Source organism: Rousettus aegyptiacus, unplaced genomic scaffold (assembly GCF_014176215.1).
Source record: "Rousettus aegyptiacus isolate mRouAeg1 unplaced genomic scaffold, mRouAeg1.p scaffold_m13_p_4, whole genome shotgun sequence".
NCBI lineage: Eukaryota > Metazoa > Chordata > Mammalia > Chiroptera > Pteropodidae > Rousettus > Rousettus aegyptiacus.
Genome location: NW_023416307.1, coordinates 50,548,351 through 50,562,396, shown reverse-complemented (window position 1 = coordinate 50,562,396; position 14,046 = coordinate 50,548,351). Strand labels below are relative to the sequence as shown.

General features: G+C 52.9%; 1 protein-coding gene across 8 annotated transcripts in view; it reads right to left on the bottom strand.

The window, feature by feature from the left end:
* The window catches only part of TNK2 (tyrosine kinase non receptor 2), a 38,700-nt gene that overhangs the window by 11,318 nt on the left and 13,336 nt on the right, over positions 1-14,046 (bottom strand). For 3 of the 8 annotated variants that reach the window (XM_016135235.2, XM_016135239.2, XM_036219094.1), the window contains exons 1-9: positions 13,571-13,845; positions 7,386-7,566; positions 6,272-6,342; positions 4,146-4,367; positions 3,083-3,235; positions 2,316-2,593; positions 746-872; positions 205-351; positions 27-121 (exon numbers count right to left, since the gene is read on the bottom strand). In XM_016135235.2, the coding sequence (XP_015990721.1) occupies positions 27-121; positions 205-351; positions 746-872; positions 2,316-2,593; positions 3,083-3,235; positions 4,146-4,367; positions 6,272-6,342; positions 7,386-7,566; positions 13,571-13,750 (1,454 nt within the window). In that variant the 5' untranslated portion in view covers positions 13,751-13,845. Of the gene's footprint in view, positions 1-26; positions 122-204; positions 352-745; positions 873-2,315; positions 2,594-3,082; positions 3,236-4,145; positions 4,368-6,271; positions 6,343-7,385; positions 7,567-10,874; positions 11,258-13,570; positions 13,846-14,046 lie in introns of those variants that run through there. The other 5 variants (XM_016135244.2, XM_016135245.2, XM_036219093.1 and 2 more) reach the window with 4 other exon arrangements.

Here is a 14,046-nt window from a genome sequence, read left to right as displayed (position 1 = left end):
GCAGGTGCAGCTCCCATGCTCCCTACCTCCCCTCGATGACGGTGATGACATCGTTCATCTGGATGTGCAGCTTGTCTGGTTCTTCAAAGTCCTGAAGGGCCCTCATGTCAGTGGGCTGGGCCTAAGAGCAAAGACATGTCATTGCCCACCCTAGAATGGGCCCCTGCTTGGACACTGCAGCCCCATGGACAGACCTGCCCTCACCTCCAGCAAGAAGTCCCGCAGGGCCACAAAGGTAGGTCTGTCCTCTGGCTTGTGAGCCCAGCACTGGACCATGACATTGTAGATGTCCTGGGGGCAGTCCTCAGGCCGGGGCAGACGCTCCCCCTCCTTATCAATCTTATGTAGGATCTGGAGACAGTGATATGGTTTGAGGACACACATAGCACCCAGCCCTTCACTTCCCACCTTCCCTCCAGCCTATGCAACCAGAGTGTGGGCCACCATGCCTGGACCCTAAAGATGTCTGCCTTTTGGGGTGGGGCCTCTCCCCAGGCCTCTGACCTTTATCCTTGGGTCTGGGGTCTCTAGACAGGTAGCTGTGGCAAGGGCTAAGAATAAGAGCAAGCCCCTGCCTGACCCTCTCCTGACCACTGGGGGCCCTTGTCCTCACTCAGCTGAGGTCATGAAGATACAAGGTGTGGAAGACAAGACTCCAGCAGGTAAAAGCCAGTTCTTGCAGGGCCAGGTTGGGATCAAATTAACCCACTACCCACTTATGAAGAGCACATCCCCGCCCCCTCACCTGACTGCCATTAAGTCCAATCCACGGCTCCTGGCCATAGGTGAACATTTCCCACAATGTTACCCCAAACATCCAGGTGTCACTGGCATGGGAGAAGGTGCGTGTCTTCAGGCTCTCAGGGGCACACCTGGCAGAAGCAGGGGTCAAATGGAAGCCCTCTCAGAGCACCTCCACCCACAACAGCCCCAATGGACATAAAATGCTCATTCAAAAAACATGTTGGTGCCTCATGTGCCAGGTTCAACAGCAGGTACTGGGGACCTGGTATGAAGCGGACAGGGCAGGACATCTTGACTATGTAGATCACGGACTTGGGGAAAATCATCTCTGCTCAGGGCTTTTAACCCACATGTGGCTTGGGGGTCGGAAGAAGGTGAAGCTCACAGGTCAGGGAAGCAAGGAAAGGAAGGTCAGCGACTCGAGGAGGGGCAAAAGGGAGGGCAGAGGGATAAGAGCTAAGGCTGTTTTCTAATTGTGGTGGGAAGATGACAATTTCCAGATTTTGGGCAGGATCCTAGCATTTGGGTTATTTCAGCAGGAAAGTGTGGGTGGGAAATCTGGATAGGGCTTGGGGAAGAACCGAAATGTGCGGAAACAGTCACACTGGATTCACCAAACATCTGCACACTCCCTCAAGGATGCCCCCTTGGGCGGGGAGAAATGCCGTCACAGTGGAGCCAGCAAAGGGGCACTCCAGGGGAGCTGAGGCGTAAAAAGCGAGGAGGAAGCCACTCCAGACGGAGAATCAAAGAATCTCTCATGGGACTGGAGAGCTAGCCCAGCCACTCAAAGGGATAGGACCCAGAGAAGGTCACTCAAGATCTCTAAGCCTCATGTTCGTCATCTATAAGACAGAATAACAATAACCTGCTCACTTCAGAGTTGTTTTAAGGGGGCTGCATAAAAATAGGTGACCTTATAATTTACCACCCAAACCAGGATGCTTAAGTATAAAAGGGGGTACTACAAGCTACTCTATGACTACAGGCATAATCCAGAATGTATGTTCCCCCTAGATATAAAGTCAGTTACTAAGTAGGGTGACCATACTGTCTGGATTAGAAGAGTTTTCTGGCAAGCTGAACTGGATGAACTCCTTCCACTCCAAAGCAGGGGACTATGCTCCTTCGGTGCCTCTGACACCAGAGGCCCATGCTAGTCTCAGCACAAGGATTGGCTCACACAAGGGAAAGGGCAGGGCCAGGGACCATTTCCTGTGCTGGTGAATATCCCCGATCGCAGTCAAGATGCCTTGTCTGCCACTAGCTCTACCTGAAACATGCTCACCAACCAGTCTGCCTGGCTACCTTCTCTTGATATTTCAGAACCTTAATACTGAGTCCTCCAGGAAACCTTTATGAGTCCCCACGGCTCTTATTCCTATGTAGTCTAGTGCCTGGCACATGAAAGTTCCTGGATGGATGAGTGAATGGATAGGAACACAAGAAGGGTAGAAGAGACAAGGGCTGTGGGTGTAGAGGCCTTGGAAGCTCTGACGTCTGGGTGTGCAGGGACCAGGTGGGACAGGGTGAAGTGCAGGCCCTGTGAGCCCAAGTCACCTGCCCCTCACCAGGCAAAGGGCACCTTTCGATGTTCCTGCATGACGTAGTGGTCGTCATTCTGGGGTAGTGCTCGCATCAGCCCAAAGTCCCCGATCTTGACCAGGTCTCGAGTGGCCAACAGTAGATTGCGGGCAGCCAAGTCACGATGAATAAAGCGCTTGGACTCAAGGTAGCCCATGCCCTCAGCCACCTGAACAGCGTAGCGGCTCAGAGTACCCAGAAGGAAGTGGCCCTGGTGCTTGCGAAGCCGGTCCAACAATGATCCCAGAGGCGCCAGCTCTGTCACCTGAAGTCAGAGGCAGCGGGAGGAATACGCGAGGCTGAGTCCTGCCCCTCCTTCAGCACCCTGTGCTGGGATCTCAGTCTCCTCCTAAGGGCCTACCAGAGCCATGCTCCATGCTTTCCTGGACTGTCCTCTGGGGACCTCTAGGAGTCCTACAGCTTCCCAAGCCTCTCCCTCTAGGCAATGTGGGAAACTGAGGCCCAGAGAAACAACCCAAAGAGGCTCAGGTGAGAAATTTCAAGCACTAAACTCTAAGGCCAGCTCCTCCCATGGGTACAACTCTCTGCCAATGAACACAAGCAAAACACAGAGATGGACACGGGACCCTGCAGGCATAGTCGCTTCCAGGCTAGACCACTGTGACCCTTTGCCAAAGCAGGATCTGGGAGACCCTGGACCTTCACTAGGATGTAAGGAGTAAATCACAGCACAGGCAGGAGGGATGAACCTGAGGCCTAGAGACCATGGGCCTCTCCCACCCACAGTACTCACCATCTTCATGGGTGGCGTGAGCACCACACCATAGAGGCGAATGAGGTTTCGGTGGTCAAGTGAATGCATGGCATTGACCTCCCGGATGAAGTCATCCATGGCCTCTGGCTGGCTCAGCACATCGGGCTTCAGACACTTCACAGCCACACTCACCTGCCCCAAGGGATTGCAGGGAGTCAAGACAAGCCCCAGTCCCCAATACTGAGCCCACCTTCTCCTCCTTCCAACTCAGCTCAAACATCCTGCCCTCAGATCTGCTCATCCGGGTGGGTGAGCATGCCACAGGTACCTTAGGCTGGCTGGAAGAGGGCAGCTGGCTGACCCCGAGGCCATCCACTGGACCTCCCCTTCCTCAGGGACTGCTTAGGTTAAATGCCAACCATTAGGCAAGAGATGACCAGTATGATGCTAGGACACTAAAATATTATAAAATGTTAACAATGGTTTTGGTATAAAAGAAAAATGCTTTCAATATAATGTAATAACGTTAATCTAGCGTGACAGAAGTGCTTCCCCTAGAGAAGGGGCTACTCAGCGTGAGCAGGAGGGAGGTCCTGGCATGCCAACGATGTTGTATATCCAGATCTGGGTGTGGCTACCTGAGTCTGTACATATGTAAAAATTTACTGAACTATTCACCGAATAACTGTATGTTTTATTATATACATGCTATCTACCCCTCTGGGGAAAATTTTTAAATACAATACCAAAAAAAAAAAAAGGCAAGATTTTAAAAGTTATATTCAAACTTTGTATCTTAACTAAATTCAACAAAATACTTGAAGGAGAAAAAAAGGCAGAAATAGTCTGTTTCTTCTGAGTGGTGGGATTACAGGCATTTTTTTTCTCTTTTAAATAGTTTCCAAACTTTTATAAAAAGTAAATTATTTCTATAATTTAAGAAAGAAACAGATGTGTGTAGTTAAACCTGAGTGGACGCCACAGAGAGCCACTCTGCGACCCGTCCCCAGCACCTTTCATATCCCAGCAGAGAGACAAATCCACCTCCGAGGGCAGAGGGGCCTGTCCCTTTGCCATGCCTCGCAGGACCCAGAAAGCTCACCGTCTTCCCCGAGGGGGCATCCCACTCGCCCCTGCGCACCACGCCAAAGGAGCCATCTCCCAACTTCTCGAAGAGGTGCAGGTCCTTCTCCCCAATGAGGCAGGTGAGGCTCTGCAGGGGCCCCTCCCCTGCTGGGCCTCCTGGGGTGGGCGAGGTTTTCCGGAAGGTGCTCTGAGAGTGATGAGGGGGGAATTCAGCCTCCAGCCGCTTTCCACTGAACACCTGTTTGAAGGCAGCCAGAGGCCAGATGGAAATCTTGAGGCCCCAGAGACAGTTACTCAGTCCTGTCCCACTGGGCCCTTAGCTAGGCTTCCAGATAGGTCCTGGCTCTAATAAACTGCCAGGGGGCAGCCTGGCTAGAGGCTCACACCCCTCCCGACCATACCGCCAAACAGGAACCCACAACCTCAGTGTGGCTTCAGGGTATGTATGTGCCAGAAATGAACTGACAGGCTTGTAGCCTATGGCTACTGTTGCCCCACACCCAGCTGGGGGGTCCGAGACAGCCTGAAGCCACTCCAGGCACTACCTCCTGCCCCACCCATCCTTCCCTGTACCCCTTACCCAACAGAGACTGCAACCCCTAACCCAAGCAGATCGGCAAGAGCCTGAGGGGCCCGCTACAAACACCTCTCTGTCCATTTTTAGCCCTGGCCCCTTCTCTGGGCTGCCCATTTGGCACTGTCTATCTCCACCCTCCCCAGGGAGTCGGCTGCCCTTCATCCTGCCAGGGGAGAGGATAATTTGAGCCCGAGGTTGGACCATGAGCGTGTGTGGGGTGCAGATGAAGTAAGGCCTTGCTGGGGAAGGGCCTGGGAAGACAGCTGGGTTTCTGGAGGGATGCCTAGAGCTGAGGACTTAGAAAAGAGGAAGACTGGAGAGAATTCTGCAGCCTGGGCTGGAGAGGGAAAGGGCCAAAGGTGAGGGGGCAGGAGGAAGGAGGCCCTGAAGGTCAGAGCTGGCTCCTCAGTTTGATTTGGCCACCCCTACTGGGCATCTAAAGCCTTGGATTCAGGCTGCATAATCTGCCCAGCCAGGCCTCTGCCCCCAAGGCTGGCAGAGCCTTATCTATATGGGATGTCTCCAATCTGAGGGCCCCTCCCTGCAGCTTTTCTGTCCTTCCTCCCAGTAACTAGAATCCCTTACATTTGCAAACAATGTTCAGCTGGCAAGGACGTTCACCATGCCCTGAGGGCCGTGAGCTGGGCAAGTGTGGCCAGCACTATTTTACTAAAGACCAGCCTCAAATCTGGAGAGGCTCACTGACTGGCCAGAGAACCTCCTGCATGCCATGGCAGATCCAAGACCCCTGAATCCTGACACATGGGCACAGCTCTTCCCTACTGCCTTCACCCGCCCCAACACGCTCATCCTTCCCTAAAACCTGGGCAAGGGACCAGGACAGTGTCCCCAGAAAAGGCCACAGGATCCCAAGAGACATCTCCTTTGCCAGATCACAGCCAGGAAATCTCTGCTGCCCAATCCTCGTCCAGCTGTTCTGTCCTGCCTGCCCCCCTCCTCCAGCCCTGAGGCCAGAAGTGGGGAGGGAAGGCCCTGGCTGGTTCACTTCCTCTTGCATTGTCTTCCAGACAATGGGCAAAGTTCCACTAAGTCAGACCATGGACTCACTACTCCACAGACCCAAATAAGAGCAAAGTGGGTGAGAGGAGACTGTGGGGGAAGGAAGCTGTCAGCAAGGCCAGATGACCAGAGAAACGCTACATGGACTAAGGAGGGTGGGGGAGGAGGGAAACAAAGCAAAGATGTCCTGGGTCCAGACAATCCCCACCACCCCATGCTGGACACTGGCCCCAACACTCAGAGAGAGCAAGGGCTCAAGTTACGGCACACTTGTCAACCAGCGCCTGTTCCATGCCTAACATCACCGTATAGCAGGAGGGGATATGAAGCCATGGCTACACACAGGGTATCCACGTGCTGTCCCTGGCAGAGACAGACACTTAGCCAGGCAGCTCTACAAGTACCCTGCCCGATAAGACCCTGGAGGAGGGAGGTCTGTACAAAGTGCGAGATTATACTGCCTGGGAATGAGGGAAGTTTCCCAAGACTGACATCAGAGTGGGACCCAAGACCACCCCAGCCCGTCTCACTCCTCATCCACCCACCTTGCTCATCCAGGACTTGCGCTTGCACATGGCCTTTCTCCTCTTCACAGCCTCCCACAACCGGCGCTGTCCTGAGAGAGGGAAGGGTAACCCCATGCTGTTAAGGATGCTCAAGCCCCCCAGGGAGACTTGGTGCCCACCTGCAGGGTTCCTTGGTCCCCTGGGGTGAGTCCACTACCAGATACTGCCCAGCACAACGACACCAAGGAAACAAAGCATCCCGATCAACTAGCGGCTGCAATTAACCAGATGGGCACTGCATTCCACTATCTAGGTGATGGTTCTTGAACTGGGTTGGCGGTATTTAACCACCAAAATTGAACAGTAGTGCTCTTTTCCCAATTCTCGAGAACAAAGTAAATCGAGGTAATAGAATTTTCCCAATGTTGAGTTTTTCTCCTATAAAATGTTATTATGTTACTGGCATCAAACATCAATTATCCAGGCCAACAGTAGCACTATTAGTTAAGCACATTATTACTTATTTACCTATTTTAAGTTGAATGCACAACTAAGTTTTTAATGTCCTATAAAAAACACCATTAATTCTAGATGTTGCAACCACTACTTTTAGGATCAATACGTAGAAAAGCAATGAGTTCAACTTATAGAGCAAATTGTTGTGCAAGAGGGAGAGAGAAGATAAGTTCAAGATAGAGCAGATCTTCATGAGAAAGAAAAAGACACAGATTAAGAGCAAATCAGGAAACCATCTGAGTTTTCAATCTCTTCTTCATACAGATCTCTGGTCACTGACCCCTCATGATATTCTGAACAGACTCAATTCTACATGTATAAAGGAGGAGGTAGAGGAAATATACCCTACAAATGTCTGAAAAAAACAAAGAGGTGGAAGTTAGAGCTTTAAGTAAGACTACTCCAAGTCTTCTTCACCTTTACGAGCGCAAACTGTTCTCATGCACTCATTATATGTGGCATCTACTGAGGCCCCTTCACCCCATCATGGGGACTCCTGGGTAGGCAGGGAGAGTTCTCTGCTATTCCACCCCTGGAATAAGGCAGAGAGGGCTCTTCCATATGGCTGGCAATCCCAAGGATAGAGGAGGTAAATGATCAGAGAGAAGCAATGAGCAAGGCCAATGTCCCCACCTACCAGGCCGTCCCATGCCAATCTTCTCCAGGTCCTCATTCTTGACATACTCAAAGTGGGACAGGCGGGTAACATTGAGGTCGTCACGGAGCCGCAGGAAGTACTGTTGCAGCTGCACCTCGGACAGCAGCTCCAGTAGCCAGCCCGTGCCCTCCTCCGGCTGCATGCTGCTGCTCCCCAGCCTCTGTGGGAGGGAAAGATGAGTCAGGGACCAAGAGATGCAGGGAAGTAACAGGACCCTGCCCCAAGCTCACCCATGTCTTACTATGCTGCTGCAGGGAAGGATTCAAACCACTTTCTTTCTCCTCAAACTAGCTGTACAGAATACCTTGTGACCAACCACCTGCTCCCCTTTGCTGCCAGCAACAAGGGTAGTGTTAGGGCAGCTGGGATACAGTACAGGCCCTGGAGTCAGGTCTCACTCCCAAAATCTGTGATCTGTGGCTGAGTGACCTGAGATCAACCTCTCTGTTTTCAGATTCCCCAACGGTTCAAACTCTCTTGAGGTCACAAGTCATGACCTCAAGAGAGTTTGAACCGTTGAGTAACTGCTAACAACTATCAATTTATGTCTCCAAGAGAAATAAAGTTTTGATTTAAAAAATGTTGAGGGGGGTACGGTGTCCCTTAGGACCCATCCATGGGCTCCCCTGACCTGACAGACCCAACAGGAAGAGCTCAGGCCTAGATGAGCTCTAGCTAAGTTCCTCTCAATGCCTGACATCACCACAGCCTCTCCCTCTAAATCCGAAGACCACTCCGCAGGCCTCCACTCAAGCGCCTCCAGGACCACAGCAAGTGGAAGACAAGAGGAAGCAGTGAGAGTGAGGGTAAGAGTGAGGGAGGGGTGGGGGAGGGGGGAGGGGGAGGGTGGGCTTTCATATCCAGCTCAAAGAGACAGCACCGCTCAGCTCCTATCAACCTCTGTCACAACAGACTGTAGCCTAGAGCTATCAAAGCATTCAATTTTTTCAAAAAATCTGAATGTATGTGTGAAATCTTGCTATTAAAATTTTTTTTCTGAAAAGGTAATATATGCACATGGTGAAATATTCAAAAGGCACACAGGAGCCATAAAGTCTCATTTCCTCCCCAATTACAGTCACCTAGCTCCCCATCCCCAAAGCCAGATGTCATTAATGACTTTTATGTATCCTTCCAGACTGTTTTCCCACACACAAATATTCACACCTTGTTCCTTGTTTTCACTTAACATTATATCTTTCTCCTTTTTAACTATGTCAACTAATTCAAATTTGAAACACACACTCTCTCTCTGCTGGCCAAACAAAACACATGTGCAGGTCACAATCAGCCAAAGGGTCACCAGTGAGTGACCTCTCACCTACCCTCTCTTAGGCTCAGAGAAAGTCCTATGGCACCCTCAAAGCTAAGCAGCCTGACCCCACCGGACACCAAAGCCATCCCTGTCCAAGTAAGACCTCAGAGCTAAGGACTTGACCTGTGTTCAATCCCCACTGAGGGAGCAGGTAAGAGGGCAAAGGTCAGCTGCCCACGACCCTCTCCTCCCCAAATCAGAGGTGACCTCGTCCCTTAGCCCTCATCATAGGCCACACTGAGAAGCACGCACTTGCAGCTCAGGCCCAGTGTGAGCCTCCTGCCCCTACAATTCCCAGAGGTGCTGTCAACCCAGTGCCAGGAGTTGACTTTCCCAGGCAGCTCAGAGTAGTATACAGGGTCAAATGGGAATGAGAGGTCCTCAGTTCAAACCCTGGCTCTTCCACCAAGGTGGCTGGGCCAGATGGGCTTTTCAAACTTTTAAGCCATAGCCGTTGTCCAGATGGTTCTCACATAAGCTATACAGCCCCCTAGGGGATATTTTTGGTTGTCACAATGTTGGGGGGCTGCTAGTGACCTTTAGTGGGTGGCTGGGGAACAAGAACACTAGTTACCCTATAAGGCACAGGAAGAGCCTCACATACTGTCTCAAATCTCACACAACTTGAAAAAATTTGTTTATAATCATCTGAACCTAGAATAAAATTCTACATGTGAACAGGAATACTTTTGTAGTTTTAATACACACTGAATTTTCTTAGAACTACTGTTTAACCTAAGGGAAAACTGGCCTTCGCTTTGTTCAGAACTTAACCAAAGTTGTTTGCCATTCAAAGAAATGTCACTGAAGGCAACCCATCCTTATTAGTTCAAAACTCCCCTCAGTCAGCACTTGTAGATGTTGCCTTCATGATTGTTCGTTCTACAGGAGGTCTTAGCGTCTGACTACTTCATTATGTCAGAGCCCTGACACATCAGAATACATGAAATAATTACCTTCCTTTTATTTCTCCTTCACATTACAGGCGGCATTATGTTGACTGACTATACACACACATAACACAGTAAATGAGTTATGTTTCTATTAATTTTATTTTAGAAATATAATAATAAAAACAACTGTACTTCAACTACTCTTACTACATGCTGGGCACAGTTCTAGGCATTTTGCTGTATTAACTCACTGTGCTCAACAAAACCATCTGCTACAAACAAGGGGTTGTGGGCTTACGAGAGCAAGGCACCACTGCTTTTCAGAAGAAAGCCCCAAAGGTATGCTGCGAAAATCACTGACCCAAGCAATGTCTTCCTCTGGCCTAAGCGGGTACGGTAGGCCCAGCATGTCCACTGTTATCATCCAGTCACTGGAGCAAAGTGACCCCACACCAACATGGCTCAGCCCCCCCATGGGGCTTGCCACCAGCGCAAGCAGTATGAGGGTCCCCTCGTCTTCCTTCCCAGACCTCCAGTTCCAGGGGCTCCAGGCTCCCACTCCTACCCTGCCTCAGGGGCAGGAGGCAGCTGCTGCTGAAAACACATCAAAGCCACGCCCTGGTGGTCAGGGCTGGGCAAGAACCAGAGGCCCCTCCCCTGAAAAGCACAGTCCAGCCTGTTACTTCTCCCTGAAAACACCAGCTAACAAATCTCCCTGCTCTGCTGTATCCTCTCCTTCCTGCTCTCCAACCCCAGGCAACAAGGCTGCTCCACTAGGGACGCGTGTGGGAAGACAGAACGCTGGGATCCCAGTGAGAAGCAGACAGGGTCCCAGTCCCATCTCTGCCACCAAGTCCAGGGTGACCCTAGACAAGTCCCCTCCCACTCCTGACTCCCCTCTCCAGCCCAAGTTTCTTTGTGAAGCCGGAGCACTGCTGCAGCTCTCTGCCCCCCACCTCCTGCTCAGTCAGTCAATAGCACTGCGGGCCCCAGCTCAGACCTCAGTCTGCACACCTGTGTCAGACCCGTGTTGCTCTCAGGGCTGCAAGCGACTTCCCACATACGCTTTTCTAACACTTGCCAATGACCTTAGGGGAGAGGCTGCTAGTCACTGATCCCCCACCCCCCACCCCCACTTGTCAAATCCTCACTGGGGTGTCTCTCAGCCATTCCCAGCCCTACTCTCTGCCCCTCAGTTTAGCGCTGGCTCTGAGGAGCTGATTCAGCCCAGTCTGCCTCAGCCCTCTGCCCCCCACTCACTGTGTACAGTCTTCGCCGTAGTCTGGCCAGGAGCGGGAAGGAGAGCTCGAGGCCAGGGAACCGACGAGCTGCTGGCATCTCCACGGAGCTGGACCCCCTGACTGGGTCACTGGGACTCCGGCCTGAGACGTGGGGGAGCAGGGACCTCACCTCCTGAATTTCTGGTTCTGTCCAGAATGGAAGTTAACCAGAGGTCTGCCCCAGGAGTCCCCCAAATCCCACACCCAGGGTGAGAAATGGGGCAGAACAGAGTGCACCCCTTTTCTCTGCTGCAGAGCTGTTTCTACAGCTGGCTAGTCTGGCAAGGAGCAGGTTCACTCCTCTCAGCTGGCTGCAGCAGACCTCTGTCCTGTTTCTCTGTCTTCTCTCCAGTGCAGTGGTCACAGCTCCAGCCCTACTCCCTGGCTCCCCCACCCAACTGCCCTCCCTCTCTCTCTCCTCCCTCCCTCTTCAGCTGAGCAGCTCTGACACTGGCTGAAAAAGGACCTTTCTGAATCATTGCCAAGAGGGCGGCGGGAGCAGGAATGGGGGGACTCTTCCTCCCAGCCACCCACACTGGCCCCCCTGCCTCCCCATACACAAGGCCCCCTGTCTCTGGCTTCCAACCCAGCCCCCACAGTTGTAGATGACTCCTAAGATTTTAGGGTGGGGGCTATGTGAATCAAGCAGCAATGTACAAAAACTGGTTGCAGGCCCCCACATGGGCTTACCTAGGGCTTGGGGGCTAGTACACAGCCTGAGTTGGGGGCTAGGACCCCAGTCATTCCTGGACCCTGCAGGCCGACCCTTCAGAGACCCTCCCCCATCTTCCAGTCCCAGCCTTGGCTGGATGTCTCCTGGCTCGGGCTCTAATGTGGCCCTGTTACCCTGGTGCCCGACGGAAATAGGAGGCCGGCAGGCTGCCAGAGTGGGGCAGTCCAGCCAAGAGTGAGAAGAGGTATGGGGGGGGGGGGTGGTAAGGAATCTCCACCTCCTCCCCTGGGGTTGCCTAGTCTGCTGCCCACAACACCCAGGCTATTGCCTCCCTGGACCAGCTGGCCAAAATCCAAAGCCCCCTCAAAACAAACAAATATGCCCCTAGACCCTGCTGGGATTGCCCCCACCCCAAAGCTATAGGATTCCAGACTGCATGATGTCTCCGTATAGCACCCACACACACAGACAACGGCCTCAGCTAAAGGGAACTGGAGATACTTCATCAAGCCCCCGTGGGCCCCCCACGTTCCTGGAGCTGACAAATGATCCCTCCGCCCCTCCTCAAGGGCGCCAGCTGCTCTCACACCCCCCTTACTAAAGCCCCCAGACACACCTGACAGCTGCAGGAAGTTCTCTCAGGCTCCCTCAGAACCCCCACCCCCAACCCCCAGCCATGCCTAGGGAGCCCCTGTTTCTTGTACACTGCTCTCTTGTCCCTATCCAGCTGGCCACTAGCTCTGGGAGCCCCAGCTGGCTGGTGAGGCAGGCAGCTGGGGTGAGAGTGTTTTGGGGAGTTGGCATCTCAGACTCTCTTTCCAGGACCTCTCTCAGTGTTTGACTTCCCTGGCAAGGAAGGATCCAAAGAGACAGCCATTTCCTGGTCTGACCCCAGTGGGGGAAGGGAGGACATACCCCAGCAATCTGTCCCTCTTCCCTTTTCCCCTGTCACCCAACACCCAAAGCCTGTGGAGGTAGCCAGGTGCAGCCTCCCCTCAGTCTAAGTGAATCAACAGTCTGAGGCTGGGGTCACAGAAAATGAACAAGATGAGGTCAGGCTGAGGTCACATTGAAGCTAACTTTTCCCCCAAATGCTGGCAGACAATGTCCACAGCTCAGAGAAGTCTGCCTACCTCCCACCAAGAACCACCATGAAGGAGACCCAGGGACCTGATCTCAGGGGATAATTTAAGTAGGATTACACTTTCTACTGTAAGACAGGATGTGCTGGAGCAGAATGGCTAGATTAAAAATTCTAGACATTCCCTGAAAGATGTGTCCCAAAACCCCATGCCTGACTCCCTTGGAAATCTGGTAAGAACGAGCCTCAGCAGATTGCTCAGCAATACAGAAGTGGAAGGCTGTGAGTAAAAGGAAACCATGGTCAGGGATCAGAGCCTCAGGCCAGCTCTTAGACCCCTTCTCCCAGCCTCGGAAAACAGCCCCCACCTTTCTGCCCCGCTTTGTGCTGTCAGCCACTGCCCTCTGCCGGCCAAGAAAGAAAGTGCCTGGTCTCCAAGGGGAAGACAAGCAGCCCCATAAATATGGTGATCATATTTTCTAAAGCAAACAGGGACATTTGGCTTGATATGCATATATGAAAGGCCAGTAAGCAGGAACGTCCAGGACATAGGCACTCAGTGCCCATAAAAGACTAAACCCAAATCCTAGCAGTGCTTGCAGGGCTCCCACAGAGCACTGAGGAAAGCCCGAAGAGCAGCTTAATTGGGACCCAGGGTACCCAGAGATACTGAGGCAAATGTCAGCATCAGTAATTCATCACCACTGCTTCGCCCCACCCCCCCCTTAACCCCTTAACCCTCCACCTCAATACCCACTCTTCTTTATCCAGCCTCCCTGCCCCTAGGACCTGTCCTGGGGCTAGGAACATAGACACCCCTCACTCCTGAGAGACTGCTGCAGAGGCTGGGCCCTCAGCTCACCAGCAGATAATGAGGGCTACGTCCCGGGTACTTTATTATCCCCCAGGCTTCCCCCATTACCTGCTGTCCCTCCTCGCTCCCCGTCAGGCGCTGATATGCAGATCTCTCCCCCATGGAACCCAAACTCCCTGCGTTAGGGCCAAGGATGGGAGCCGAGCCATCCCGCAGCGCAGCCCCCGCCCCTCCAGCGGCACCGGCAGCGTCACTGCCCTGCGTCCTGAGGGGCCGGGCCTCAAGCATCCTCTAGAAGGAGGGCAGGGCTGCCAAAGTAGCTCCTCGCCCCCACCCCGGCACGAACTGAACAGCCTCCATTCTGTCACTGGCTAACCAAAGCCTCGGTGGTCGGTCGTGGTCGCTGTCTCTCCTGCTAGGCCTGCGGCCGGCCCCTCCCCCAATCTGTCCCAGTCTCCATTAACAAGCCTACGCCTCTCCGCAGCGCAGCAGGCTGACCTCCAGAGAGAAGCAAGTGCCGGGCCCCACCTTCACTGACCACGGAGACACAGCTCCTCTCAACCCTTCGAAGGGCCGCCTCCATG